This window comes from Colius striatus, chromosome 8 (genome assembly GCF_028858725.1).
Source record: "Colius striatus isolate bColStr4 chromosome 8, bColStr4.1.hap1, whole genome shotgun sequence".
In the NCBI taxonomy this organism is placed as follows: domain Eukaryota; kingdom Metazoa; phylum Chordata; class Aves; order Coliiformes; family Coliidae; genus Colius; species Colius striatus.
The window spans coordinates 23,863,201-23,891,165 of record NC_084766.1 but is presented as its reverse complement, the minus strand read 5'-3'; the positions used below and the strand labels follow the sequence as shown (position 1 = coordinate 23,891,165).

Below are 27,965 nucleotides of genomic sequence, written 5' to 3'. Positions count from 1 at the left end.
AGGCTACTGAAGGTGCAGTGGGAAATTGTTAGTCCAGGCCCCTGGCACACAGAAAGAAAGAGAATTGACTTGCACATCTTTTCTGTGAGCTACAAATAAAGAGGGGTGAGCCTTTCCCTTGTGAGGTGGTGCTGAGGTTTTTGTACAAAGGTGAACGTGCTGTAGGGAGTGCAGCAAAAGAGATGGGTCTTGCCAGGATTTGCCTCCACTAGAGCAATGAGGTGCTCTGCTGGAGTCAGTGTTTTCAGGGAAGGAGGCAACTGGATTTCTTTTCATAGAAATAAATAAGCTTTGCCCAGTAAGTAGAACAGCACTGGTGAAGCTGTGGTCTGAGAGCAGAAATTGTAGGTAGTGAAAGAGATTGCAAAGATCACCTCTCCTGCTTTCAAAGAGCACCGCTTCTGTCCCTCCCTCAGGTGAATGATACAAGTTCCCTGCTTCCTTCCTGCAGAGAAAGACATCTGTGGTGGGAATGAGGGTTCTACATGATCCAGATGAGATGAGGGATTTTGCTGTTGCTGATAAAAACAAAGGTTTTTTCCTGCCTCAAGGGGCAGAACAACTCTTCTGTGCCAAAGAACAGCAGTCTTCTTGTCCCCAGCAAGCACTGGGACTCTGCTGAGCTCCTCAGGAAGCCTTTGCCCTCTTTCACTTCCAGTGTGATTCTGGCTCTAGCACAAGGGACTCTGTACCAGCCCTGACTGAGCACGTGTTTTCTCATTGCAGCGGTGTGCCGTCCCCTGCCAGTCACGTTCCACCGAGGTGAGTTGCCTGGGACGAGGACCCTGGCAGGGACCAGCCTCTGCCTGCTGCCAGGGGAAGGTGGTGCTGGAGGGGGCTGAACTGAATGGACTTTGGTCATTCTTTGGAGAGGGCAATGCTCTGTGTGCTGTGCAAGAGCAGGCGGGGGCTGTGCAGGCGGTCAGGCGCGGGGCTGTGGCGCTGCCCTGTGCGGAGGGGAGCTGCCTGAGGAGCTGAGCACGGTGCCCCTGCCACTGCTGGTGGGGATGTGTTGTAGTCAGGAGCTGTGGCTCCTCACGGGGATGGCCAGCTGTGAGATGGACCTGGCCTATTGTCTTCTGGGCTCTTGAGCTGGCTGGAGGACAGAGCTTGAGCACTTTGAGCTGGGTGATATCTGAGCTGTTGTCTTGGTCTCTCAGCCTTCGATATGGTACATGACCCTCTGGTGGCACTGGAGACCCTGATTTCCCTGGGGTTTGAGCGAGTGTTGACAAGTGGCTGCGACAGCTCAGCCCTGGAAGGATTGTCCTTAATTAAGAGGCTTGCAGAACAGGTAAGTGTTCCCTGTGCTCCCCCGTGGCAGCTTCCTGGGCATTGCCTGGAGGCAGCTCCTTGATGATAGCCCTCAGCAGCCTCTGCCGAGGAGCGCTTGCTTGGCCTTAGTCTATTTTCCCAAATCCACATGCCTGGTCCCCAGCATCTCCCACAGCAAAGACTGCTTGGGTTGTTCTTGCTCTGAGACTGGGAGGAGGGCAGGAGGAGTTGGTTTCAGCGGATGGTGTGACCAGCCCATGCAAAGAGAGGTCCCTGCTGGGGGTCTCACAGTTCCCGGTAGGAAAACACAGCAGACATACCTGAGAGGTTGCCAGGTGGGATAGAGAGATAGGAGGAAATGGTGCCAAGTTGTCTTAGCTGTAACTGAATTATTTTTCACTTTTCCTTGTAAAAAATGAACAGTACCAAAAAAGGATGGGTGAGAGTGCATGAATCATAGGCCGTGGTGGCACCTGTGAGCCTGCAGAAAGCTCTGCATGTCAGGTTCATTTTCTGCCCCCCATATGTGCAGATGTGCTGAGCAATGCCACTGACATATTCTTCTTCTTTCAGGCGAAGGGCAGGATTGTGGTGGTGCCAGGTAATGTGGTTTTTTTTGTCATCTATGGTCCCCTGCTGCTGCTGCCCAGCGTCGTGGCCTGGGCTGTGCTGTCTGGTCTGGCTTTCTGAAGCCAAGTCCCCAGGAGGAGACTGGCTCTTGCCCTGGAGCTAGCAAAGGCCACACAGCCAGATGGGGGTGGCAGAGTCACTGGAAGATTTGGGGACAGCTCTAGGTCTGTTGGAGAACATGAGCCCAGGCTTCTCCCATCTCTTTTCACGTGCCTAGGGCTCCATTGTCCCAGGGGCTGGCTTTTCCCTTCAGTGTAGGCAGCCTTTGTCTGTGAGGGAGCAGGTCCCCAGGTGTTGTCAGGTCAGGGACAGTGGCATCTGCTCTGTGTGACACCGGGATTCCTCTCACCAGGGGGTGGCATCACCGAGCGCAACTTGCAGAGGATTCTGGAAGGCTCCACTGCTTCAGAGTTCCACTGCTCTGCTCGCTCAGCTCGGGACTCAGGGATGAAGTTCAGGTAACTGGCTTCTTTTTTTCTGTCTTTTAGTAAAACTGTACATAGGAAAAGCTGCATTAATGTGAGTGTGAGTTTGTAGAACAGACATACATTTCAAACAGCTTCCTGGGTGCTAACTGTGATCTCGTAGTTGGGATCATGATGCTGAGCTCTGTGTTCTGCTCATTGTCTGGACACAAGCTCCATGCAGAACAGGGTCCTTGAGGCATTTCTGCTGCCACAGGGTTTGTGAGTGCCCTCGTGTGGCACTTGGGAAGGCAGGCCCTGGTGCAGTTGTATGGGATTTGTGAGGCCAGTGAGATGTGCCTCTGAGGAGTGAGTGAGGAATACAGTTGCCCCCAGGTCTGCACTGGGTTTCTGTGTTTCTTGCCTTTGGATTCTTCTTTCTGTTACTGTCTCCTCTCCGCTCTGTGTGGCACCAGCAGCTTCTCTGGCCATAGCTGACACTCAGGGGTATTTTGTTTTTTTCCTTGGTGTGTCTTAGCCATCTGTATCACGTGCAGATAGTAACCAGTGGTTTTCCTGACAGAAACCCGAACGTTGCCATGGGAGCATCCTTCTCTGCCCCTGAATACTCCATCAAGGTGGCGGATGTGGCCAAAGTGAGGACCCTGAATGCCATCGCAAAGAACATCCTGTAGTGGGAGGCACCTAGCCGGGACAAGAGTGCTGGGGCTGTGGGGGCTTCCCTGCCGTGGGGCACGCAGGCACTGCTTCCATCCTCCAGCTCCAGAGGATGGCAATGAGCTGTTGCAGCCTGACATCTTCCCTTGGCTTGCCCTGAGTGAGCAGTCCCCAGCCTGGAAGCCTAATGTTGGCTATTTTAAATAAAAGGACTCGTTCCCAGATGTTGTGACAAGAAGCTGTTGGGCAGTATTTGGGAGGAAGGAAGCTGAGCAACTAGGGGGACTGAAGTGTGTAGCACTGCATGTGATTGTCAAATAAACACTGCAGCTGCCCCCTTTTGCTCTGCTTTTGAAACATTTCTTCCTGTTTTACGGGTTACACTGATCGTGATGTGTGTCGCATGGCCTGAATTCATCAGGCCCCTGCTGTACTAAAGCATAAGAGTCGTGTCTGGAATGCCAGGGAGGGAAATGGCATAGCCGCAGCTGGAAAACAGGGCTGGCTGCGGTCTGCCAGTGGGTAGCTGGGGATTAGCAACACAGTAGCTGCTGGGTGGAGGAAAGCACATTGACTGAGGTGATGAAGAGTTACAATGGGGAGGAGCTTCTAAGTACCTGACTGATTTGCTGAGGTAGTTGTGAGGCATGAGGCTGTGGTTGTGAGTGCTGGAGCTGGGATGAGATTCCCTGGGAGGACAAGGTGCTTTTTTCCAGGGAGTTTCCAGGTTGTTTTCCCTACATGAAGCGCACACTGCTTGTTCTCTAGACAGTGGTGTGGGGAATGTACCTGTTGATACTGCTGCCCTGTCAGAATTGAAGCTTTAGACTTGTTTCAGTTACCTTGCAAAATACCCAGTGAAAGATCTGAAGGGTTTCAGAGTAGTCCATTCACAGAGCAGAGACACACAGATAAAGCGTCTTCATTCTCAGTGCCTCTTCTGCTCTAAAAGACCCAGGAAGCTAAAGATAATCCCCGACAGCAGAGATGGCAGACCTCCCGAGGAAGCAAAAAAACCAGGTTCAGATTTGCCTGCCCGTCTTGGCAATACCATACAGCCTGTGGGGATGTCCAGGAAAATGCAACGTTTGACAAGGTAGCAGCACCATTTCTCCCCTTGGGCAGAATTGGGTCCCAAAAAAAGGTGTAACCAAGATTCAGTGCATATCTTCACCTGGAGGAGTACATCCACCTTTTCACATGAATCCATCAGAGGGACGTGTGCCTCCTAAAACATCTCCGGAATGGTCGTAGTTCTCAGCATAGGAGCTGGGAAGGGAGCGGCTGCTTGGTGCTGGTGTGGGAGCTTGCTTCAGCACTGCCAGGTGGGCAGGCAGGGCCAAGGACACACTTCAGAGAAATTATTACATTAATGGTTATGGTCAATATAGATCTTGATCCTAAGAGTTCATGACCTATGCTGTGAGATTTCATGAGTCACTGTGACATTTAAGATACAGGTGGCTCAGTGTAAGTATTCTGCTAACACAGCTTCCGCCAGCACAATAAACACAGAGTTGGGTTCTTTGGTTTAAAGTTTGAAGAGAAAAAAACCAGAAAAGAGTAAAAAATGACTTTTGGATGTGTGTGGGGTTACAGTGTAACGAAGCTGAGAAGCCAACCCTTCAGCAGAGATGAGCAGAGGGCTGGGCTGCTTTGACAGAAGCCTCTGTCCTCGATCATACCCTGTATGTGATGGGCATAGAGCAAAGCCTAATTCTGCAAAGTCAGAAGGTGATGGGCAGCAGATGGGTAAAGGCACATGGGAAAACACTGTGGTATTGTTGGCCAAGGAGAACTTAGCACCTTGATTAACTTGGTCCAAATTAACATTTTCTGAGTGTTTTAGTGAAAGAAGCTTTATGGAAGGAGCTAAAGAACAGTGAAGTGGCTTTGTGAGTTTTAGGAGGCGCATGTCCCAAGTATGAGAGTAGAGAAAGAGGTGTGGTTGCTTTTTTAAACTTAAGGAAAAACTACTTTCCTGTTGAGATGAGGGAGCTGTGGCACAGGCTGCCCAAGGAGGGTGTGGAGTCTCCTCTGGAGGTTTCCAAACCCACCTGGACGTGTTACTCTGCTCCCTGATCAATGGGAACCTGCTTTAGCAGAGGGTTTGACTGGATGATCTCTAGAGGTCCCTTCCAACCCCAACCATTCTATGATTCTGTGATTCTAAGATGGCTGCATCCTCTGCTGAGCAAAGTGCTTCCACTCTGAACTCTTCAGGCAGGAGGAGGATGGTCTGTGACATGTTCTGACAAATGAAGAAAGAGCTGGGACACAGCATTACATAGGAAGGTGTTCATGAGCAAGTGGAGCCCTTGGTAGCAGTGCTCCATCCAGGTGGGTATGATCAAGGCCAGGGGACATGTGTGCCAGCAAGCAGAATCACATCAGCACTCTGGATGGAGAAGGGCTGAGGGAGTGACCGCTCCATTCACTTATCTCTTATCTGTTGTATCAGAGTGCTGCTCCCATCAGCACTGCATTGGTTCAGGCCAAAGGACCTAGCACTAGGGGTAGCTTTTTGTACAAAAGCAAGTGGATTGAATCAGACAAGCCAATAATAATTAACCAAAGAGTTAGACATTGAACCTTTCTCTAGTGTTGATGGTATGGGGGGATGTTTGTGAACAATTACTCATTGTATCACCCTTGACTTCTGAGCTATTTACTAATTCCACAAGCAATGAAACAGCAAAACCTTTGTAATCCTACTGTCCCCTTTTAACTACTAGTGATAAACTACAGCATGTATGGTAAAGCAAATTCACTTCCAGACCCCAGCACCATCTCCACCTGCCCCCACACTTCCACCTTTCCAAGCAGCAGGGTGATAATTTAGTATCAGTCACCCTCCTGGGGAACAGTCCCCTGACTGTCTTGGATGTTGGCCTTAATGTCTCTTTTGGGGTTTGTGGTCAGTCAGCTGCTGTAACAAGCAGACAACATAGAGATGTGGGAAATGGAGAGCAAGAGAAAGAGCTGGGCAAGTCTCTAGGCTCTGCAGGCCAGAAGAAGTTGGTAAAAGGAACCTGGAATCCAGCGAGATCACTGTGGCATGCAGTCAGTTCAGCTGCCAGACGCTGCAAATTCCCAGGCCTGGAACACTGCTGGTGTCCAGGGCCTCCTTGCTAGTGGCATAGGAGAAAAAGGGGGCTGTTGTTTTTGGTTCCTTAGGGACCAGCCTTCACTGGACTTTTTGTCAGGCTTGTCCTGGAAGGAGATGTCTGTTGCACCAGAGTTGTGTCTTTAGTAGATCCCTATGAGTGTGCCTGATGAAGGCTATAGTTTCTGAGCAACAGTTGTGTCCTGCAGGGATTCTGTGACAATGCCTTCACTGCACGTCCCTGTTGATCTCTTGGGTCCTCCTCTTGTTGGCTCCCCGGAGCTTATGCAGTTTAGGAAGCCCTTTTGGTTACTACTTTGCTGTGTGATGTCGTGCAAGTTAACTATTAACTATGTGTCATCAGGGTTTTTTATCCCAGCACCACATGAGGGTGTGTGGGACTTTTGCCCTAAGCATCCACCCAGGACTCTCAGAGCCGGGCAGAGTGAGGAGGAGGATCCGCTGTCCCTATGCCCTGAGCCATGTCGGCGGCCCTGGAGGAGTTCTGTGGCTCTGTCTTTTGGGTGAGTGGCTGCGTTACCCTTGTTGCCTGTTCTTGGGGTAGGGGAAGGGGAGGCCAGTGGATCCTGAGGCTCACAGCTTGTTCAGCCCATGGGACCCAAATGCCAGTGGTCAACAGAGGTTCTGGTATTTATTGAGGACTGCTGTGGCACTGATTGCTGTGCACTGTCTGGGAGACATCCACAGCACACGATGCAAACGACAGTTCCCTCAGTGGACCTTATCTTGTGTGAGCCCTGCAGGGAACACAGGGCACCCTGCATGGACCTCCTGGGGAATGGTTTGGGTCCAGGTGCTGCAGCTGTCTTGGCTCTTGCAAGGGATGGTTGCAGGGGAAGCCCTTGCAAGTCCAGGCAGATTAGATGGTTAGGGACCTTGGATGAGTGCTGAAATGCTCAGCGAGGAAGGTGGATGCTGAGGAAAGTCGTGTGAAGAGGTGGGGCAGCAGCTGTAAAAGTGCTGGCTCTTGTGCCATGAGCCCAGTGAGGGCCAAGCCATCGTGACCCAGCTGTCTGTCCTTGCTGCCCCCAGAATGCCTCCTACCTCAATCGTCCAGATGCCGACCTGCCCGAGTGCTTCCAGCAGACTGTGCTGGTTTGGATCCCCCTTGGCTTCTTCTGGATATTGGCTCCGTGGCAGCTCCTGCCCATGTGCAAATCCAAAGCCAAGAAATCATCTGTGACCACACTCTACATCATCAAACAGGTAGAGTGAGGCTGAGAGGGTAGGCTGGAGCAGCCTGGGATGGAAGGGTGGGGAGTGGAAAGCCTCTGGGCTGGAGTCAGGTGTAGGGTGGAGAGATGAGAAATGTAGGAGGGAAGGAGCAATGTGCTAGGGTGCCATCTGGGACAGGAATGTAAAGGGGGGCTCAGGACAGGGCACATCTGAGACGGAGGGGATCACAAGGCTGGGATGCACTGGAAGGGAGGGTGGAGATGTGTACTGGGGCCTCTCATCTTATGAGCTGTTATCCTCCAAGCTGAAAATGATGGCAGTACTCCTGCAGAAGTGCTGCAGCTTCATACAGCCCTATGAAAGCTCCCCAGGCCAGGTTTGGGTTGGAAAGGGTGTAATGGTGTATGGGACATCTGTGGTATCTCCTGGTGGTTCCCAGTGCCCAGGCTGGTCTGGGTGTCCCCTCAGGCTGCTCCCCTCTCTTCACAGGTGCTGGTTGCCTTGCTGGTGCTGACGGCAGTGGCGGAGCTGGCACTGGCCTTTGTAGAGGACACAGAGCAGGATCCACTGCCAGCTGTCTGGTACACAAACCCCAGCCTGTACCTCATCACCTGGGTAAGGGTCATCTGCGAAATGTGCTGTGTCACTAGAAACACGGTGTGAGACGCAGGGCTATGAAGCAGGAAACAACCCAGAGAGCAGCGGGAAGCCATGCCTGTGAGGGAGGCGTAGCCTGGGACATGGATAGAGGCAATAGGAGATGGGTAGGGATGATGGGAGATGGGTGGCAACGAGCCCTGTGCACATGTGGGTGGTGCACGAGGGCGATAGGTTGAGGGCAGGTGTCTTGGTTGTTCGCTCCCACTGTCCTTAAAACTGGGATAGATGCTACGGCTGTGAGTGTAGCTCAACCTTCTGGTAAAAGCCTTAGTAGCAGCAGTGTGGTTTTCACAGGGCTGATAGCGCAATGTGAGCATCAGACCACGGCTTGCTGCTCTGGTACCTTACAGCTTCCCGTGGGTTGCTGCTCAGGTTTGTGTAAAGGGTTGAGAAGTGCCATAGGATACCCAGGCAGAGGGGAGCTCTGAGGACACAGGGGCTGTGGAATTTGCTTGGTGGAATTTGCAGGCAGCTTGCATGAAACATGGAATGTTCTGACTATCTTAACAAAGCTGTAATGCTCAGGAGCTACATTTAAGAGCACTTGCTATCCTTTTTTGTATTTTGTCGTGTCATTTATTTGCACGTGCAGAGTTCATCTGAGATTAGAGGGCAAGGGGGCTGCCCAGAGAGGCTGCGCTCCTGGACTCTGGTCTGGCTTTACTTCCAGATCTGGAGGCAATCAATACATAGGAGACAGGGTGTGACTTTGCAGCTGGGTGTATCTGAGCAGGTGGGGTGAGAACAGCTGAAAACAGAAACAGTGTCCTGATGTAATATCAGGCTGTCCTCAGACCCTGCTTTTCCTATGAGGAGATGTTATCTCTTCCTCAAATAAACCTTTGCTACGTGCAATTAACTCCAAGCTTCTGTAGGGTTGGCCCTGGGTTCAAGGCAGTGAATCCCAGCAGATCTCGTGTGCTGGTGTGCCAGGGCACATGCTCCAAAGGCATGTTTAGAGCCCAGACCTATTCCTGCAGCTCTATCTGAACTTCTGACTGGTTTTCCTTCCCCCAGCTCCTGGTCCTGCTGATCCACGATGCGCGACGCTACTGCTTGCGCAGAGACTCAGGGATACTTTACTGCTTCTGGACGCTGTCCCTGCTCTGTGGGATATTGCCGTTCCAGTCGCTGCTCCGGAAAGCCCTGCAGGTCGGGTTTGGCAGGAAGCTCTGCCCTTTGCCGTGGCCACCTTCTGTCCCCAAAGAAAGTCCTTTCAGACCTCATTCCCCAACAAGCTCTCAGTGGTATCGTTGAGGTCCCAGCTGCCCTGGTTGTGGGACCAGAAGAGATCTGAGAAAGAATGGGCTCTTTGAATTCATCTTATCTCTTTGGGGGCGCATTAGGTCTCCAGGACTAATTTCTGTCCTCATGGACTCACGGGAGGAGGTAGGGGAGAAGCAGGGAAGGGCAGAGAAGGGAAGCTGAGTCAGGACCCAGAGCAAGTTTTGTACTGTCTTGTTTGGGCCAGTGTTGTTCCCTGTCCTGGGGGTGGATCTTGTTTCTGAGTGCCAGGTGGCCTTGAGACAAGCTCCAACATTCACCCTGGGCTCTCCATTCCTGCAGGAACCAATCTCTGACGTGCCACGGTTTATCCTTTTCTACATCTGCTATGGGCTCCAGCTGCTGCTCTTCCTTGTCTCAGCTTTCTCAGATGTTGCCCCAGAAACAAGAGAAATCACCAGGAAGGTACGAGGCCCATGCAGGAGTGGGCTCGGGGTGCCCCATCTTGGCTGTGTGGGGCAGGGCAGGGTGGGCTCCATGCACAGGTTCCTGTGAGAACGGAGACCTGGAGGCTTCAGCAAATGGCACAGCAGGAGCTGGAGCCTGTGGCCTGGGGAAGCTGCATGTATGTCCAAGATTGGGGCAGATTCTGGCTGTGAAACGGGATTCCTGGGGCTGGAGCTGGCATAGTTTGAAACTTGTGTTCCTTAATTAATGACTGGGGCTGCTGAGTCAAGTGTTATCCACACCAGCACTCAGCACCCACAGTCTCATGGTGCTCACTTTGCTTTGTACCCTAGAACCCAGAGATGACAGCCTCCTTCCTGAGCTCCATCACCTTCGAATGGTACAGCAGGTGAGCAGGGGTCTGTGTGAGGACAGGCTGGAGAAATGCAGAGGTGCTTTAGGGCTGGCCCAGCCCTGTCTGGGGGAGCCTGCAGCACAGGCTGCTTAGAGTTAATTGTGAGAGGCAGCACGTTCAGTGCAGCCTGAGCTCAGGGCCAGGCTGGGTGTGAAGGCTGTGCATTCGCAGCCAAGACTGTCCCACAGGTGTAGTGTGGGAAATTTGCTGAGGGGAGATTTCTCTGCTCCACAGCACAGTTTTAAAGGGCTACCGCAAGCCTTTGGAGATAGAGGACGTCTGGGAGTTGAAAGAGAAAGACAAGATCCAGGCCATTCACAGTACTTTTGAGAAGAACATGAAGACTGCCTTGAGGAAGGCCCAAGCAGAGCTGGAGAAACGGAAACACAAGAAAAGACGCCGAGAAGGTGACCCGAACCATAGCAACAACATGAGCAAGGCTCAGAGCCAAGACGTCTTGGTGATGGTAAATCCCTTCCTACTCTTGGCCTTGCATGGGACTGAGACATCCAGGTCCAGCCTCAGGGAGTAGAGTCACCTCACCTGCCTGCAGCCTCCTTTGCTAGGTGTTCCCCTCTTTGATTCTGTAAGCCTGTTGGCAGAGATGGAGGAACCCATGACAGGGTCTTTCCTGTCCTTGGCAGATCCCCAGGTTTTGAAAGACGAGAAAGTCTCCATCCTCTGCCCCGCAGAAGGACAGGAACCACTCTCAAGTTTGCTGTACAAGCAGCTATCTTGTCTCTCCATCTTTCTCTTACCCAGATACCACCCAGCAGTGAAGTCAGAGTGAACATCACTCTGTGATCACCCCTGGCCTCAGATTCTTACTGGGATGCTTGATTTTTAGCCCAAGATGTTCAGGCTAATCTGGGGTTTGCAACAATTGTCTTCAGTGCACAAGAGAGGTGTCAGTACTGGGGGTACATGACATGAGCAGAGGTCAGTGAGAGGGAACATGATAGGAGGAAAATCTAAGGCTTCTCTCAGGATAGCTGGTCTGTGGGTTGTGACACTGCCCTGGCAGCATGCTTCCAGTTGCAGGGAGCCTGCACACCCTACTCTTACTTCTTCTTGGGCTTCCCTATAGGAGGAGAAGCAGACAAAGAGGAAAAAGAAGGGGGACAAAGAGCACTCTGGGCCTCTCAAGGATTACCCCAGGGGCTGGTTGGTGAAAACTCTGGGCAAGACCTTCTGGCAGAACCTCGTGCTGTCGGTGGCTTTCAAGCTGGTGAATGATGTACTTGTGTTCGTCAGTCCCCAGCTGCTGAAGTGAGTCCTTTCTCTCTGTTCCTGTCTCTGGCCTGTCCTGGCTTTACATCCAGACCTTGCACCTCCCCATGTTCAGTGCATCCCGTGCCACCACCTCCAGAGGTGTACCTCTCCTAGCCCTGCTCACTGAGGACTTTTTGTGGCCTTCATCAAAGGTGCAAGAATGTGTCGGGTTACAGTTAAATGAGGAACTGAGCTAAGCTGAGCTGAGCTGAGCTGAGCTGAGCTGGCTGCCCACTCTGTGGGCAGAATCAAAGAGATACAGAATCACAGAACCTTATGGGTTGGAAGGGACCTCGAGGCATCATCTAGTGTCCTTTGTTATGCAGTCCTTCTCCCTCTCTGGAGACAGTCCTGACCCATCTTTGAGGCCCTTTCTGAGCCAGGCCAGATCATGCCAGCAGGACCTGACTGGTGTGTTTTGCAGAGCCACACAGATTCTGTTTATGATCTGATTTGTACAAGTGACTGCTGCTGTGTGTGAAATACAGTGTCCTCAAGGTGGGAGTCCCCAGTTTGCTGAGCATGGAGCCAGCTGTCTGGGCAGAGTCTCTGTCGATGCTCTCGAGAGGATGCTCTCCCTGTGTTGGTTTGGACCCTCCTGCCCAGGTCTGCCTCAGTGGGGTGGGAGTCTGATGGGCTGCTCTGCTCTGCAGGCTGCTGATTGCCTTTGTGTCGGATAAGGAGTCCTTTGCCTGGCAGGGATACTTGTATGCCATCTTGCTCTTCCTGACTAGTGTCATCCAGTCCCTCTGCCTGCAGCAGCACTTCACCTTGTGCTTCCATCTTGGCATAAATGTGCGTGCCAGTCTCATTGCTGCCATCTACAAGAAGGTTGGTATGGTCCTGTCATCTCCCCCACTGGCTTCCCCCCAGCTGGGCTGGGGATACTGGCATCTGTTTCCTACCCATTAATCTGGGGTGACTGAGGTGTATATATGCCCTTCACTTCCCAGAAAGACACGGGGAGAGCTTGGTTTGTGGAACACTGGGGATACTGTGGGTGCTGGTTCTGCCTGGGCCTTGGGTGCTGCAGCCATGTGTTTGAGAGCTGCCAGGGGCTGAGGGATGTTTCTCTTCAGATCACCACAACACCCAGGGCAGCTGCCACTAAGATTCCTGCTCAGAGATGTGTTTCTTTGCCTCCAGCACCCAGTGGTGTTGCAGGCAGTAATGACAACACCTATGGCCAGCTAAGAGGCACCAGGAGCAAACCCAGGAGCAGTCTCAGCCAGGCCTTCTCATCCCCTGCTCTGTGCCATGCTGCTGGCAGCCAGGCTGCTCCCAGTCTGCCTTGCAGTGACTGTACATTCTGTCTCCAGGCCCTCACCATGACTGGTGTCACGCGAAAGGAGTCCACAGTGGGAGAGACTGTGAATCTGATGTCGGCTGACGCTCAGAGGTTCATGGATGTGGCCAACTACATTCACCAGCTGTGGTCAGGCCCACTGCAGATTATCGTGTCCATTGTGTTCCTCTGGGTAGAGCTGGGCCCCTCTGTCCTGGCTGGCATCGCGGTCATGGTGCTGCTCATCCCCCTAAACGCGATCCTGATCACCAAGTCCAAAACCATACAGGTCAGTGGTGGGTGCAAAAGGCTCCCTGGCCTCCCACTCCACAGACCCACTCTTGCTTCCTTCACTTGTTTTCTACATTCTTCTCCTCTTCCCTGTTATGCTGCAGATCTTTCCCAGCCCAGGAAGTCCAACTGACTTGGGCTGGGGATGTCTCCAGCCTGAGCTAGTGGTAGGCTGAGAGAAGGCAGGTGAGACCTGTTCTACCATCACAGCTGAACTTGAACAGGGCTGAATGCAGCCTTCAGGATTGAAAGCGAGATATTACCAACCACAAAAAATAAAGCTCTACCTTCTAGCTGACAACAGGGCGCTATTGTTTGCCAGGGTCCAAACAAGTTCCATCTTTGTGGAATGGTTTACCTGGGCTCTGCTGCCCACCCTTCCCTTTCCTGTACTATCCCAGATGTATTTCTAAGGGTGAGCTGCTGGCAGGTTTAGATGACCTCTGTCTCTTGTGTTTGCAGGTGAGGAACATGAAGAACAAAGATGAACGCATGAAAATAATGAGTGAAATCCTCAGTGGAATCAAGGTGAGCAGTGAAGACCCCTCAGGCAGCTGCTGCACCCCTCTTCTTGGTGCTCTGTATCTGGAGGCAGTAGTTTTGAGGCCCTCTGTCTGGGGTAGCCAAGCCTCAGTCTCTGCAATTCCCTTGGCTTCCTCACCTTGTGAAAGGTCAGCTGAAGAAGAGCTCTGGGTGACAGGGACCATGACTTGGGAACCAAAAGAGGGTTTTCTGGGATAGCTGTGGTGGTGAGCAGACTGCCATGGTGGCAGAGGGGCTGGCAGCGACCTCTAAGCTGAGGATGACGGGGTAGAAATGCTGTGAGGAAGTTCTATAAGCCATGAGGCAGAACATGAAAGGGGAGATGCAGCGGCCAAGCAGGCTTCTGAGCAAGCCAGGAGCTGGTGTTGGAGGTGCTGGCCAGCAGCAAGCTGAGCGTGGAGGTGGATGTGCTCATGATACCAGCAGCCACCCACCCTACTCACCCCACAGATCCTGAAGCTTTTTGCCTGGGAGCCCTCATTTGAGGAGCGAGTGAACAAGATCCGGGCACTGGAGCTCAAGGACTTGCTGAACTTCAGTTACCTGCAGTCAATCTCGATCTTTGGGTTCACCTGTGCCCCCTTCCTGGTGAGTGCCAGCAGGTGTGGGGGAGGCTGCAGCTTCCTCAGAGCTGGAGCTGGGCTGTGTCCAAGGGAATGGGGAAGATTAAGAGCCTTGGCTGCAGCACTCCTGCAGTGAGGGAGGGCTGGCTGACAGATGTCTGGATGTCTGGGATGTATGATCCTGGCCGCTATCCGGAGAGCTGTGCTGGAAAGGGTGAGATGGGGCCTATAGGAGAAGGGAAGCAGGAGGGTAAGAGGTTCCCAGCAGGAAGGCACTGCTGAAGCCTTAAGAGGAGCACAAGGGTCTAGGCTGCACACAGCCACACTGGTGGTGGCTTTCCCTGCTGTCTGTCCTAGGTCTCGTTGGCCAGCTTTGCTGTCTACGTGCTGGTGGATGAGAACAACGTCCTGGATGCACAAAAGGCCTTCACCTCCATCTCTCTTTTCAACGTGCTGCGCTTCCCCATGTCCATGCTGCCCATGGTCATCTCTTCCCTGGTGCAGGTCAGCCCTTACATAGGGGTGCAGAGGGATCTTACGATACCTCTGCCAAAATAAGCACATGTGGCTCAGGTGTGTGATGCACTGGGGCCTTGGGCACCACGGGGTCAGTGCACAGGGCTGCTGGCAGCAGGGTGGGACAGGACTCACATGTGTGGCACAGGGCTTGGGGCTAGTGCTTGGGTGGAAGTTGTGTGTACGGGGCTCCTGGCAGCCCACCCAGCTGTGCTCCATGCCCATGTGCCATCCTCTTTCTGCCACTGCAGACCAATGTGTCAACTGCGAGGCTGGAGCGCTACCTGTCTGCAGAAGACCTGGACACCTCATCTATCCACCACAAGCCCATTGCAGGTAGGTGAAGCCCCAGGTTAGTCCCTGTGGGCGCCATCCCCAGGCTTTCCCAGGCCTGAGGGCTGGCTGTGTGCCAACAGGCAGTGCCGTGCGTTTCTCGGAGGCCACCTTCTCCTGGGAGCAGGACGGCGAAGCTGTGGTCAGAGAGTAAGTGCTCCGCTCTGCGCCGTGCTGGGGGTGGGTGGGCAGGGAGGGGGATTCTGTCTGTGGTGTTAGCTGGGCATGGCAGTCACCTTTCACAGTTCTGCTAGAAGCCGGTGACCCAGAGACACTGCTCCGTGCCAGTCCTGTGCCGGAGCCAGTGAGTGACCTGGCAGTGCTGCTTCCTCAGCCCTCATGTCCTTGCAGCGTCACCCTGGACATTGCACCCGGGAGCCTGGTGGCTGTGGTAGGGGCTGTGGGGTCAGGAAAATCTTCGCTGGTGTGCGCCATGCTGGGGGAGATGGAGAATATCAAGGGACACATCAACATCCAGGTGAGAGCTGCTGGCTGGCATGGGGGGCTTGTGGGGCTGCCTGGGAGCTCACTGGGGAGGCAGCAGGACTGGTGCTGAAATGGTGGATCAGGGCAAGAACAGGCTGCCTGAGGTGCCAGTGCCCAGACTGATGTTCTGATGAGCCTTTTGCCTTTCTTTCCAGGGCTCTGTGGCCTACGTCCCCCAGCAGGCCTGGATCCAGAATGTCACGCTGAGAGACAATATCCTTTTTGGGTCAGAACTGGATGAAGCCAGGTACCAGCAGGTCATCAAGGCTTGTGCCCTCCTACCAGACCTGGAACTACTGCCTGCGGGTGACCAGACCGAGATTGGAGAGAGGGTATCAGAGCTGGGCATTACAAGTTTCCCATAGCACTTGCAGCAGAGGACGAAGCTGTCATCCTGTGCCAGCTCAGCACTCAGAGAGTTAATTCCCTTCCAGGGCATTAACCTGAGTGGGGGCCAGAAGCAGCGAGTCAGCCTGGCCCGGGCAGTGTACAACAATGCAGACATCTACATCCTGGACGACCCCCTCTCTGCCGTGGATGCTCATGTTGGCAAGTACCTCTTCGACCACGTGCTGGGGCCAAAAGGGCTGCTGCAAAAGAAGGTGAGCATCCCTGCCCTCCTCCCCACCACCTGGCCAGGCAGGAATGTCACTGGTGTGGTGGTAACCATCCAGGGAAGCCTGAGGTTTCTTGCCTGGGACAGAGGCAAACCCTGCTGGGGTTTTCCCATGGGGCTGCAGCAGGCAGGAGAGGCCCCGTGGGTCCCCCAGAGGGTGTCTTGTGTCTCCATAGCCAGGCAGTGAAAAACGGAGAGATCCCCAAGCAGGGGATGGAGAGCCTGCAGTCCCATGGCTGGGGAGCCATGGGGGCTCTGATGCTCACTACCCTGCAACCACTTTGTTGCAGACACGGATCTTGGTGACACACAGTATCAGTTTCCTGCCCCAGGTCGATAACATCGTGGTGCTGGTGGCAGGAGCAGTGTCTGAGCACGGCTCCTATAGCACCTTGCTTGAAAGCAGGGGGGCCTTTGCCCAATTCCTGAACTTGTACGGCAGCCAGGAGGAGGATGCTCCAGAGAAAAAGACCACAGGTACCGGGAACACAACGGGGCTGCGGCAGTTAGAGGGGCCGCACAAATGTCTTGTGGTTCTGAAAACCCCACGACCTGATCCATCAGTCTGACCTGACTCTATCCATCCCAGGCCCCTGTGGTGGCTGCTGCGAATCCTTCCCAGCTCTGGCAATCAGCAGCACAAGGACTTTCTGCCTAAGATTTGTACTCAGGCATTGTGTTTAGCAGACAGTGAAGGACTTGTTTAATTGTTTCACTCCCTTTTTAGTTCATCTGTGTTTAAGGGTCACATACTCTTGTGCAGCAGCAGGCTCCGTACCTTAGTGATGCTGGGGTGAGAGAGATCCTTTGGCTTATTCTAAACATGCTATTGGATAACATTTCATCTTTATCGTGTCACTTTGGGAAAGAGCAGTGTCATGTCAGGTGGATGCTCACCCTGCCTGGGCTCCCCATTGCCCAGCTGGAGCCTGGCTATTCCCAGCCTAACTCCACAGAACCCACCTCTACTTGCTCAAAGAGATGTTCCTGAACTGGTGTGATGTGATCTACCAAACCGGGCACCTACTAAACAAGCACAAATGTCAGCTTGAGATCCCACCAGTGGTACTGGGATAAGCCAGCAGCAGGGACTGCCTCCATGCAGGCCTTCAGCCCTACGTCCCCTGGCAGTTCTCTCTACAGCATAATGGATTTCTTCCTCCTCCTGCTGAACTGAGCTTGCAGCAGGGTTGGAGAAGGTGTCATGAGTGGTGGTAGTACACAGCCCAGGCCTGGGATGCAGGACAGAGGTGTGGTACATGGGATCTGCTCTCTCCTCAGTGCCTAACCCTGCCTTCCCTCACTCTTGTGCTTGTAGCTGTTGCTTTAGCTGGGGATGAAGAGCAGGGTGATGATGGCATTGACCCTTGCGTGGAAGAGAGACCTGATGATGTGGTGACCATGACCCTGAAGCGAGAGGCCAGCATCCATCGGACAGAGTTCAGTCGCAGGTGGGAACTTGATGTGAGCTCTCAGCACTCTCCCGTGGCCCCTACATTGCCTCCCTAGGAGAGGGGGGCCCTGAGGGCTTCCCTGGGGGGTTCCTGCAGAGAAGAGACTGGGAGCCTCCCTACCTGCTCCTACCGCCAGCTGGACTGTGTCAGGAGCATCTGATCTTGCGGTTACTCACCTGAACATATCATAGCGTTACTCTGTGGTCTTCCTTAAAACTCCTGCTGCTGGCTGGTTCTGCTTTTGGGGATGAGGGTTCTGATTTCATGGCCTAAGGCCTAATGCCTAAGGCTTCCACAAGGCTCATTCAAATCTGCCCTAGTTAGGACACTATTTCTCAGAGGGCTTCAGCACTGGAGTCCCAATGTGGCATAGGGATGGCCACCCAGGAGAGCAGGGCCCATCCAGCACATGGTGAGTAATGGTGCCCACCACCTCCCTGCAGCCTTAGTAAAACCAGCACCAATTCCTGGAAGAAAGCCCAGGAGGAGCCTCCCAAGATGGTGAAGGGCCAGAAACTGATTGAGAAAGAAACTGTGGAAACTGGCAAGGTGAGGAGAAGGTGTGGATGGACGGATGGACGGACAGATGGATGGATGGACGGATGGAGCACTGTGCTGTGTCAGTGCCCGCAGTTTGCTGGGCAGCAGTGACGGGCTGAATGGGTCCACAGGTGAAGCTCTCTATGTATGTGCGGTACCTGCAAGCTGTGGGCACATGGTGCTCTCTCTGGATTGCCCTGGGCTATATTGGCCAGTACATCGCCTACGTGGGGTACAGCCTGTGGCTCAGCGCCTGGACGGACGACGCGCAGCTCTACCTGAACCAGACCTATCCTGTGCAGCAGCGAGACCTGCGGATCGGTGTCTTTGGGGCACTGGGGATGGCACAGGGTGAGTGTGGGAGCACAGGGGACCCTGCTCGCTCACCTGTGTGGCTCGGAAGGGATTTGACTCACAAGGCCTGCAGCCAGCAGAGCAGCAAGGAGTGGGGGGCTCAGCCCTACTGCTGCCTTCCTCCTGCCTGACCTGGGGACAAGTATCAGTCTGAAGCCAGTGTAAATCGCCCCAAGAAGTCTGTGTTGCCCCCTTAGGTTGAAGATAGGTTTTGAGATAGACAGTGCTAGGGCCCAAGACTTTCCAAAGCGTTCACATTGTTCTCCTATGGTGGGATACAGTTACTGGGGCCTCCCAAGAAGGTGGGATGGAGGGCTATCACAGCAGCTTGCTGCAGAGCTGCTGCATTGGAACTGCTTCTTGTGTCTATCCCTTGAGCCAAAGGGTCCCTGACACTAGTGTCATGAGCTGGTGATGACCACCCTGTGCTCTCCTTTCAGCTCTCTTCCTGCTGTTTGCCACCATCCTGTGTTCTCGTGGTGCCGTGCGAGCCTCACGGGTTATGCATCAGCAACTGCTCAGCAACATCCTGCGTGTGCCCATGAGCTTTTTTGACACGACCCCGACTGGCCGTATTATGAATAGGTTTGCCAAGGTAAGGGAATGGCCCCAACATGGAGAAAATGCTTGCTCCAGCAGGTCTGGAGAGCGTTGGGTGGTGTCATTACTCTGTTGGTCTTTAGCACTGGGCAGATGAGCCCTGATCGGGGCCTGGAAGGGATCAGAAGGGCATGGTGGATGTGAGGCTGACTGTGAGGCAAAAACAAACACTGCGGGCGCTGCTAGGAGGAGAGTAGACAGCAGAGCACAGGGAGTTATGATGTCTTCTGCTCAGTGCTAGGGAAGCCGCAGCTGGATGCTATGTCCTGATTTGGGGCCACCTAGACAAGAGGGAAGTGGAGAAACTGAAGAGGGTCCAGAGTAGATTACCATGAGCGGCAGAAGCCTAGAGCTCATGTCCCGTAACAAGTTGTTGTTCTGGTTATGGACTCTTAGGAAAAGAAGCCTTTGAATCCCTTTCTCCAGGGTCCCTGACTGCTTCTCCTCACTCCTTTGAATGTTCCAGGACATCTTCACAATAGACGAGACCATCCCCACGTCCTTTCGCAGCTGGCTCTCCTGCTTCATGGACATCATTAGCACATTGATCATTATCTCCCTGGCCACTCCATTCTTCACTCTTGTTATCATTCCCTTGGGCATTTTCTACTATTTTGTGCTGGTGAGTAACTAGGGCTTCAGTGAAGCTTCTGCTCTGCTCTAGAGCAGTATCTTTGTTGCTGCTGGGCTTTGTGTTGGTAACCAAGCTGCATCCCTTGTTTCAGCGCTTCTATATCTCCACGTCACGCCAGCTCCGGCGTCTGGACTCCGTAACCAGGTCTCCCATCTATTCCCACTTTGGTGAGACGGTGTCAGGCCTTTCTGTGATCCGGGCCTACAAACACCAAGGGCGGTTTCTGCAGCACAATGAGAGCACCATGGACATCAATCAGAAAAGTGTTTACTCCTGGATAATCTCAAACAGGTGACTTTTACTCCCTATGCCACAGCACAACCTGCAGCACCTCTGGCCAGCGGCTTCTGGATCCTGAGGGATGTCCCTGAGATGCTGTAGTCCTCCCTCCTGACCTCAGGACCGAGGGTCTATGTAGGAACTGTGGGAGCTCTAGACAGTGACACCATCTGTGGGAAGGAAACAGGGTGATTTTGAAAGCCAGAGTGTGGCCCCCTAGAAGTGTCCAGAGCTTGGGCAGGGTGAGCTGTGCTGTCAAAGGCTGAGATGCTCTTGGTGGGTTCTGGGAGGAGGCTGAATGCTCCAGGCCAGGTAGGAGTGTGATGAGGGCGGTATCTGGTGTTGATGTGTTACTGCATAGGTACTTTGAGCATATGAGGATTGTGCCGTTGACACTCCTCTGATACGTGGCATTACCAGCACAGAAAATGGACCTGCTTGTAGATTTGGCTACAAATCACATGCTGTGTAGGCACAGGTCTCCATGTGTACTGTGTTGGTCTCGGGGGGAGAGCTGGGGATGCTGGTGTCACTGGGCTGGGGGTGTGGGCATGCTGGTGGGGTGCTGGTGTCACTGATGGGCCTTGTGCTCTCCAGTGCCCCTCAGCCCTGCTCTCCTGGCACAGGTGGTTGGCCATTCGACTGGAGTTTGTTGGGAGCCTGGTGGTTTTCTTCTCTGCACTTCTAGCAGTGATTTCAAAGGACACTTTGGAGGGTGGCATCGTGGGTCTCTCTGTCTCCTCTGCCCTCAGCGTGAGTAAATTAAAGTGTTTTCTTATTCCAGGGCAGGGCTGTTTCTGGGAGCAGCACCCTGATGTCTCTGGGCTGGCTGTGGGATGCTGCCTTGCCTCCAGCTCTGATCCATGTAGAGGGGATTAGATGGGGTGTCCCTTCACCCAGGAAGCTTCTATGGAGCCAGGGGAGAGCATGTCCCATTGTGAGGGGAATGCTTGCTGCTGTAGAGAGGAATATGTTGCCACTGTGGATAAGAGATGCTGCAGTAAAGCATTTGAAGGGCTAGGGAGTGTAGAGTTAGGGGTCAGGCCAGCGATGTTCATCCCCAGGCTGAGTCTCTGAGCTGAAATGGTTATTTGTGGATCCCACTGAGCTATGCATCCTCTGACTCTGCCATGTAGGTGACGCAGACACTGAACTGGCTGGTGCGGACATCTTCAGAGCTGGAGACAAACATCGTGGCTGTGGAGAGAGTACATGAGTACATGAAGGTGAAGAACGAGGTGAGGAGACCAGAGTCCAGGCAGACACCTGCTGCCCAGCTTGGTGCTAGCCAGCATCACAGGGTGCATGCCCCCCTAACACTCCTGTGCCTCCAGGCTCCGTGGGTGACAGAAAAGCGCCCGCCCCAGGGCTGGCCCAGCAAAGGCGAGATCAAGTTTGTTGACTATAAAGTTCGCTATCGACCTGAACTGGAGCTGGTTCTTCATGGGATCACCTGCAGTATTGAGAGCACTGAGAAGGTGAGGACCTGGGCATCTGCCCTCACCAAATATTTTCTCAGCTTCAGTCTGTGGGCTGGGGAAGGACACTGACAGGATGTGGCTCCAGGGGACCCAAGCTGCAGGGCAGAGATCAAAGTAGACAGTCTGGGAGATGGTGATTGTAGATGCAGAGCAGGAAGGCCCAGCAGACCAAGAAAAAGAGAATTTGTTCTGTTTTCTTCAACTCTGTCAGCTGGTCTTAACGAGCTGTTTCTACAGGTTGGGGTTGTGGGCCGGACTGGAGCTGGAAAATCCTCCCTCACCAACTGCCTCTTCCGGGTGCTGGAGGCTGCTGGAGGGACGATCGTCATTGACAATGTGGATATCGCAACAATTGGCCTCCATGACCTGCGCCAGAAACTCACCATCATCCCCCAGGTGAGCTGACCCCATCCTCCCGTGTCCCACCACTGCACATCCTCCTCAGGCTCTGATCCCTGCACAACACAATGTCCTTAGTGTGCCCCTGGGTGCTGTGGAGGGTCCAAGAGCCTGTGAGCATATGCTGTCACCACCTTCCCCACCCAGCTGCAGGGTGGGCAGGCTATGGTCAAACTCAGGGGCCTGGCACAGCTCCAGCAGCTTCCTTCAGCCCTGCTGAAGAGCCATGGCATGACTGAACAGCCATGGTGTGGCTGAACACGGTGCTCTCCGTGGCAGGACCCCGTGCTCTTCACTGGAACCCTGCGGATGAACCTGGACCCCTTTGACCAATACCCAGATGAGGAGATCTGGAGGGTCCTCGAGCTGTCCCACCTGAAGACATATGTGCAAAACCTTCCCGAGAGGCTGTTGCATCTCGTGAGCGAGGGCGGGGAGAACCTGAGGTGAGCAGAGGACCGGGGCTGTGCCCAGCTCTCCTCCCTTCCCCAGTGCCAGGGGCCAGCCCTGCACAGCAGCCTCCAGCAGAGCAGCTGCCCAGAGATGAGGGCACAGAAGCTTCTGGTAGCAAAGGTGGGAGAAAACAGTCTGTCCCGGAGCCAGTGTCAGTCAGTCCTTCCATGGCTGCCCAGTGCGCTGTGTGCTCAGCTAGGGGAAGGCCAGGGAAGGCTGGGCAGGCATGGTGCTGGGATCCAGGCCGTGTGTGGCCGTAAGCTTGCAGAAGCCTTGCTGGTGTCTGCCTAGTAACACATGTTCCCCACCTCATGCCAGCACTGGGCAGAGGCAGCTGGTGTGCCTGGCCCGCGCCTTGCTCCGCAAAGCCAAGATCCTCATCCTGGATGAAGCAACAGCAGCCGTAGATCTGGAAACGGATCATTTAATCCAGTCGACAATCCGGAGCGCGTTTGCCGACTGCACCGTCCTTACCATCGCCCACCGCCTCCACACCATCATGGACAGCAACAGGTACGGCAGGGCAGTGCCGCGGGGAAGGGGCACCTGGACTCCCAGCATGGGGTGAGAGATGGCCAGCAGCAGAAGCAAGGCTGCACCCGAGGGGCAGGGCTGGGTGCAGTGCTCAGGACCACAATGTAGAGAGCTTCTGTGCCGAGGCGGTTGAACCATGGAATGTGGCTATATGAGTGAGGATCAGGGGGGCTGTAGTGCAGCGCTACTGGCCTGGACCCGGGAGCTCAGGCCTTCTCCTTCTCTGCCAGGGTGATGGTGCTGCACGCCGGGAGGATCGTGGAATACGGCAGCCCTGAGGAGCTGCTCAGGAAGCAGGGCGCCTTCGCTGCCATGGCAAAGGATGCCGGCATCAGCAGTACGGAGAGCACCGCGCTGTAGGTGGAGCGAAGCAGCTGTGGGTGCACAGGCACCAGCCTCTCCCACAACCCACCCTCTGGCTCTGCCGCGGACACAGCCGCTTCGCTGCTCTCAGAACAGAGGGTCTGGACTTGAATGGACTGTTAACGTTGCTAGCACACCCTGCCTGCTGTGCATATGAGGATCTGGAGCTGCTTAATTCATTCCAGTATACAGGGGAAAGCATACTCCCTGCCAGGCAGGGAGACCATGACCCCTTGGGGGTCTTACTTTTTGTACTTCACCCTGCCAGGGGAACCTTTCTGAGATGCTTTAGCACTATAGAATCAAATCTGAAGTTTAATTTGAGAGTGAATGTTATAATTTATTTACTTTTTGTAACTGTTGCTAGTGTTGCAATTAAAAGTCTGACTTAAGGCATGTTAAGTAGGCCTCAGTTTAGCTTTAAGCCTGGCTGCTGTGTGGGGGGATGGGTAACACAGACTATTCACACATGGGATAGATGTGACAGTCACAGATGCACAGTGGTGTGGAGTCCAAACGGAGTGGTACAGCTCTACCCAGGCACAAGCAGTGCTCTCTGGCAGGGGAGCTGGGGCAGCCCGGGCCTGCCTGCCGTTCCTGTGGATGCAGCTCCCTTTGGCTGTTGTGCAAAGTAATGGGGTGATGGAAACCACTAGTGGGTCAGATTGTGGCTCCAGACTACAAACCAGATTGTGGGGGAGAGACACACACCACACACAATCCTGAGCATAAAAGGCAGGAGTGGCAGCACTGCCAGCAACTGCTGGCACCCAGGGAGCCTGTGCCTGTGCCCACTTGCCCACCCATGGCAGGGACAACCCCTTCACCTTGGCTGGTGCCAGAAAGGACACAAGCCTCACTCCCCCACCTGAACCTTGTAACAAGCAGCAGGGCAGGGGGAGAGGATAGTGCAAGCACTACTTATTAAATGAAGAGTACACACTATCTTAATCCACCTCTTACAATGGCTTATCTGGTTACAGCTGCAGCTCGGGGCTGCTCTGTCCAGTGTTGTAGAAAGAACTGCACAGGGTGCTTTCGGTGGCAAGTCTGGTCTGTGGTCTTGCCATCTTTCTCCACCTTCTTCAGTTTCATGTGTGGGCATACCTGTGAGCCATCAAATAGGCAAGAAGCTTTGCAGAGTCCAAGGGCCACTGCCACAAGTACCTCATGCATGTCTGAGGGCACCTGGGACATAATATCAGGGTCTAAGAAGGGAACAGGCTTAGGTGAGCTGCTTTGGGGACATCAGAGTATTAAACTGTTGGGATTGTCTCCCTTTTTTGTGTTTTTTGTTTGTTTGTTTGTTTTTTCTTACATCCCTGCTGCAAGCGTCCAGGATACGTCTCTTCTAGGTAGCTGGTAACTTGTCTTCAGATTTCCCTCCAACACATTCAGTGAGGGAAGATAATGAGAGAGAGAGAGAGGTGGAAACATTTAAAAGGCTACTGAAGGTGCAGTGGGAAATTGTTAGTCCAGGCCCCTGGCACACAGAAAGAAAGAGAATTGACTTGCACATCTTTTCTGTGAGCTACAAATAAAGAGGGGTGAGCCTTTCCCTTGTGGGGTGGTGCTGAGGTTCTTGTACAAAGGTGAACGTGCTGTAGGGAGTGCAGCAAAAGAGATGGGTCTTGCCAGGATTTGCCTCCACTAGAGCAACGAGGTGCTCTGCTGGAGTCAGTGTTTTCAGGGAAGGAGGCAACTGGATTTCTTTTCATAGAAATAAATAAGCTTTGCCCAGTAAGTAGAACAGCACTGGTGAAGCTGTGGTCTGAGAGCAGAAATTGTAGGTAGTGAAAGAGATTGCAAAGATCACCTCTCCTGCTTTCAAAGAGCACCGCTTCTGTCCCTCCCTCAGGTGAATGATACAAGTTCCCTGCTTCCTTCCTGCAGAGAAAGACATCTGTGGTGGGAATGAGGGTTCTACATGATCCAGATGAGATGAGGGATTTTGCTGTTGCTGATAAAAACAAAGGTTTTTTCCTGCCTCAAGGGGCAGAACAACTCTTCTGTGCCAAAGAACAGCAGTCTTCTTGTCCCCAGCAAGCACTGGGACTCTGCTGAGCTCCTCAGGAAGCCTTTGCCCTCTTTCACTTCCAGTGTGATTCTGGCTCTAGCACAAGGGACTCTGTACCAGCCCTGACTGAGCACGTGTTTTCTCATTGCAGCGGTGTGCCGTCCCCTGCCAGTCACGTTCCACCGAGGTGAGTTGCCTGGGACGAGGACCCTGGCAGGGACCAGCCTCTGCCTGCTGCCAGGGGAAGGTGGTGCTGGAGGGGGCTGAACTGAATGGACTTTGGTCATTCTTTGGAGAGGGCAATGCTCTGTGTGCTGTGCAAGAGCAGGCGGGGGCTGTGCAGGCGGTCAGGCGCGGGGCTGTGGCGCTGCCCTGTGCGGAGGGGAGCTGCCTGAGGAGCTGAGCACGGTGCCCCTGCCACTGCTGGTGGGGATGTGTTGTAGTCAGGAGCTGTGGCTCCTCACGGGGATGGCCAGCTGTGAGATGGACCTGGCCTATTGTCTTCTGGGCTCTTGAGCTGGCTGGAGGACAGAGCTTGAGCACTTTGAGCTGGGTGATATCTGAGCTGTTGTCTTGGTCTCTCAGCCTTCGACATGGTACATGACCCTCTGGTGGCACTGGAGACCCTGATTTCCCTGGGATTTGAGCGAGTGTTGACAAGTGGCTGCGACAGCTCAGCCCTGGAAGGATTGTCCTTAATTAAGAGGCTTGCAGAACAGGTAAGTGTTCCCTGTGCTCCCCCGTGGCAGCTTCCTGGGCATTGCCTGGAGGCAGCTCCTTGATGATAGCCCTCAGCAGCCTCTGCCGAGGAGCGCTTGCTTGGCCTTAGTCTATTTTCCCAAATCCACATGCCTGGTCCCCAGCATCTCCCACAGCAAAGACTGCTTGGGTTGTTCTTGCTCTGAGACTGGGAGGAGGGCAGGAGGAGTTGGTTTCAGCAGATGGTGTGACCAGCCCATGCAAAGAGAGGTCCCTGCTGGGGGTCTCACAGTTCCCGGTAGGAAAACACAGCAGACATACCTGAGAGGTTGCCAGGTGGGATAGAGAGATAGGAGGAAATGGTGCCAAGTTGTCTTAGCTGTAACTGTGAATTATTTTTCACTTTTCCTTGTAAAAAATGAACAGTACCAAAAAAGGATGGGTGAGAGTGCATGAATCATAGGCCGTGGTGGCACCTGTGAGCCTGCAGAAAGCTCTGCATGTCAGGTTCATTTTCTGCCCCCCATATGTGCAGATGTGCTGAGCAATGCCACTGACATATTCTTCTTCTTTCAGGCGAAGGGCAGGATTGTGGTGGTGCCAGGTAATGTGTTTTTTTTTGTCATCTATGGTCCCCTGCTGCTGCTGCCCAGCCTCGTGGCCTGGGCTGTGCTGTCTGGTCTGGCTTTCTGAAGCCAAGTCCCCAGGAGGAGACTGGCTCTTGCCCTGGAGCTAGCAAAGGCCACACAGCCAGATGGGGGTGGCAGAGTCACTGGAAGATTTGGGGACAGCTCTAGGTCTGTTGGAGAACATGAGCCCAGGCTTCTCCCATCTCTTTTCACGTGCCTAGGGCTCCATTGTCCCAGGGGCTGGCTTTTCCCTTCAGTGTAGGCAGCCTTTGTCTGTGAGGGAGCAGGTCCCCAGGTGTTGTCAGGTCAGGGACAGTGGCATCTGCTCTGTGTGACACCGGGATTCCTCTCACCAGGGGGTGGCATCACCGAGCGCAACTTGCAGAGGATTCTGGAAGGCTCCACTGCTTCAGAGTTCCACTGCTCTGCTCGCTCAGCTCGGGACTCAGGGATGAAGTTCAGGTAACTGGCTTCTTTTTTTCTGTCTTTTAGTAAAACTGTACATAGGAAAAGCTGCATTAATGTGAGTGTGAGTTTGTAGAACAGACATACATTTCAAACAGCTTCCTGGGTGCTAACTGTGATCTCGTAGTTGGGATCATGATGCTGAGCTCTGTGTTCTGCTCATTGTCTGGACACAAGCTCCATGCAGAACAGGGTCCTTGAGGCATTTCTGCTGCCACAGGGTTTGTGAGTGCCCTCGTGTGGCACTTGGGAAGGCAGGCCCTGGTGCAGTTGTATGGGATTTGTGAGGCCAGTGAGATGTGCCTCTGAGGAGTGAGTGAGGAATACAGTTGCCCCCAGGTCTGCACTGGGTTTCTGTGTTTCTTGCCTTTGGATTCTTCTTTCTGTTACTGTCTCCTCTCCGCTCTGTGTGGCACCAGCAGCTTCTCTGGCCATAGCTGACACTCAGGGGTATTTTGGTTTTTTCCTTGGTGTGTCTTAGCCATCTGTATCACGTGCAGATAGTAACCAGTGGTTTTCCTGACAGAAACCCGAACGTTGCCATGGGAGCATCCTTCTCTGCCCCTGAATACTCCATCAAGGTGGCGGATGTGGCCAAAGTGAGGACCCTGAATGCCATCGCAAAGAACATCCTGTAGCGGGAGGCACCTAGCCGGGACAAGAGTGCTGGGGCTGTGGGGGCTTCCCTGCCGTGGGGCACGCAGGCACTGCTTCCATCCTCCAGCTCCAGAGGATGGCAATGAGCTGTTGCAGCCTGACATCTTCCCTTGGCTTGCCCTGAGTGAGCAGTCCCCAGCCTGGAAGCCTAATGTTGGCTATTTTAAATAAAAGGACTCGTTCCCAGATGTTGTGACAAGAAGCTGTTGGGCAGTATTTGGGAGGAAGGAAGCTGAGCAACTAGGGGGACTGGAGTGTGTAGCACTGCATGTGATTGTCAAATAAACACTGCAGCTGCCCCCTTTTGCTCTGCTTTTGAAACATTTCTTCCTGTTTTACGGGTTACACTGATCGTGATGTGTGTCGCATGGCCTGAATTCATCAGGCCCCTGCTGTACTAAAGCATAAGAGTCGTGTCTGGAATGCCAGGGAGGGAAATGGCATAGCCGCAGCTGGAAAACAGGGC

The 27,965-nt window shown here is 53.6% G+C and overlaps 2 protein-coding genes and 1 pseudogene across 2 annotated transcripts; all 3 read left to right on the top strand.

The window, feature by feature from the left end:
* Positions 1-182: 182 nt before the first annotated feature.
* Positions 183-3,209, top strand: LOC133625950 (copper homeostasis protein cutC homolog). Its single transcript, XM_062001408.1, has 5 exons — positions 183-762; positions 1,161-1,294; positions 1,849-1,876; positions 2,258-2,363; positions 2,893-3,209. The coding sequence occupies exons 2-5, from the start codon at positions 1,169-1,171 to the stop codon at positions 3,002-3,004; spliced, it is 372 nt and encodes a 123-aa protein (XP_061857392.1). The 5' UTR covers positions 183-762; positions 1,161-1,168; the 3' UTR covers positions 3,005-3,209.
* Positions 3,210-6,575: 3,366 nt separating this feature from the next.
* On the top strand, positions 6,576-23,421 carry LOC133625997 (ATP-binding cassette sub-family C member 2-like; annotated as a pseudogene).
* Positions 23,422-24,707: 1,286 nt separating this feature from the next.
* Positions 24,708-27,685, top strand: LOC133625947 (copper homeostasis protein cutC homolog). Its single transcript, XM_062001371.1, has 5 exons — positions 24,708-25,236; positions 25,635-25,768; positions 26,325-26,352; positions 26,734-26,839; positions 27,369-27,685. The coding sequence occupies exons 2-5, from the start codon at positions 25,643-25,645 to the stop codon at positions 27,478-27,480; spliced, it is 372 nt and encodes a 123-aa protein (XP_061857355.1). The 5' UTR covers positions 24,708-25,236; positions 25,635-25,642; the 3' UTR covers positions 27,481-27,685.
* The last annotated feature ends 280 nt before the right edge of the window (positions 27,686-27,965 follow it).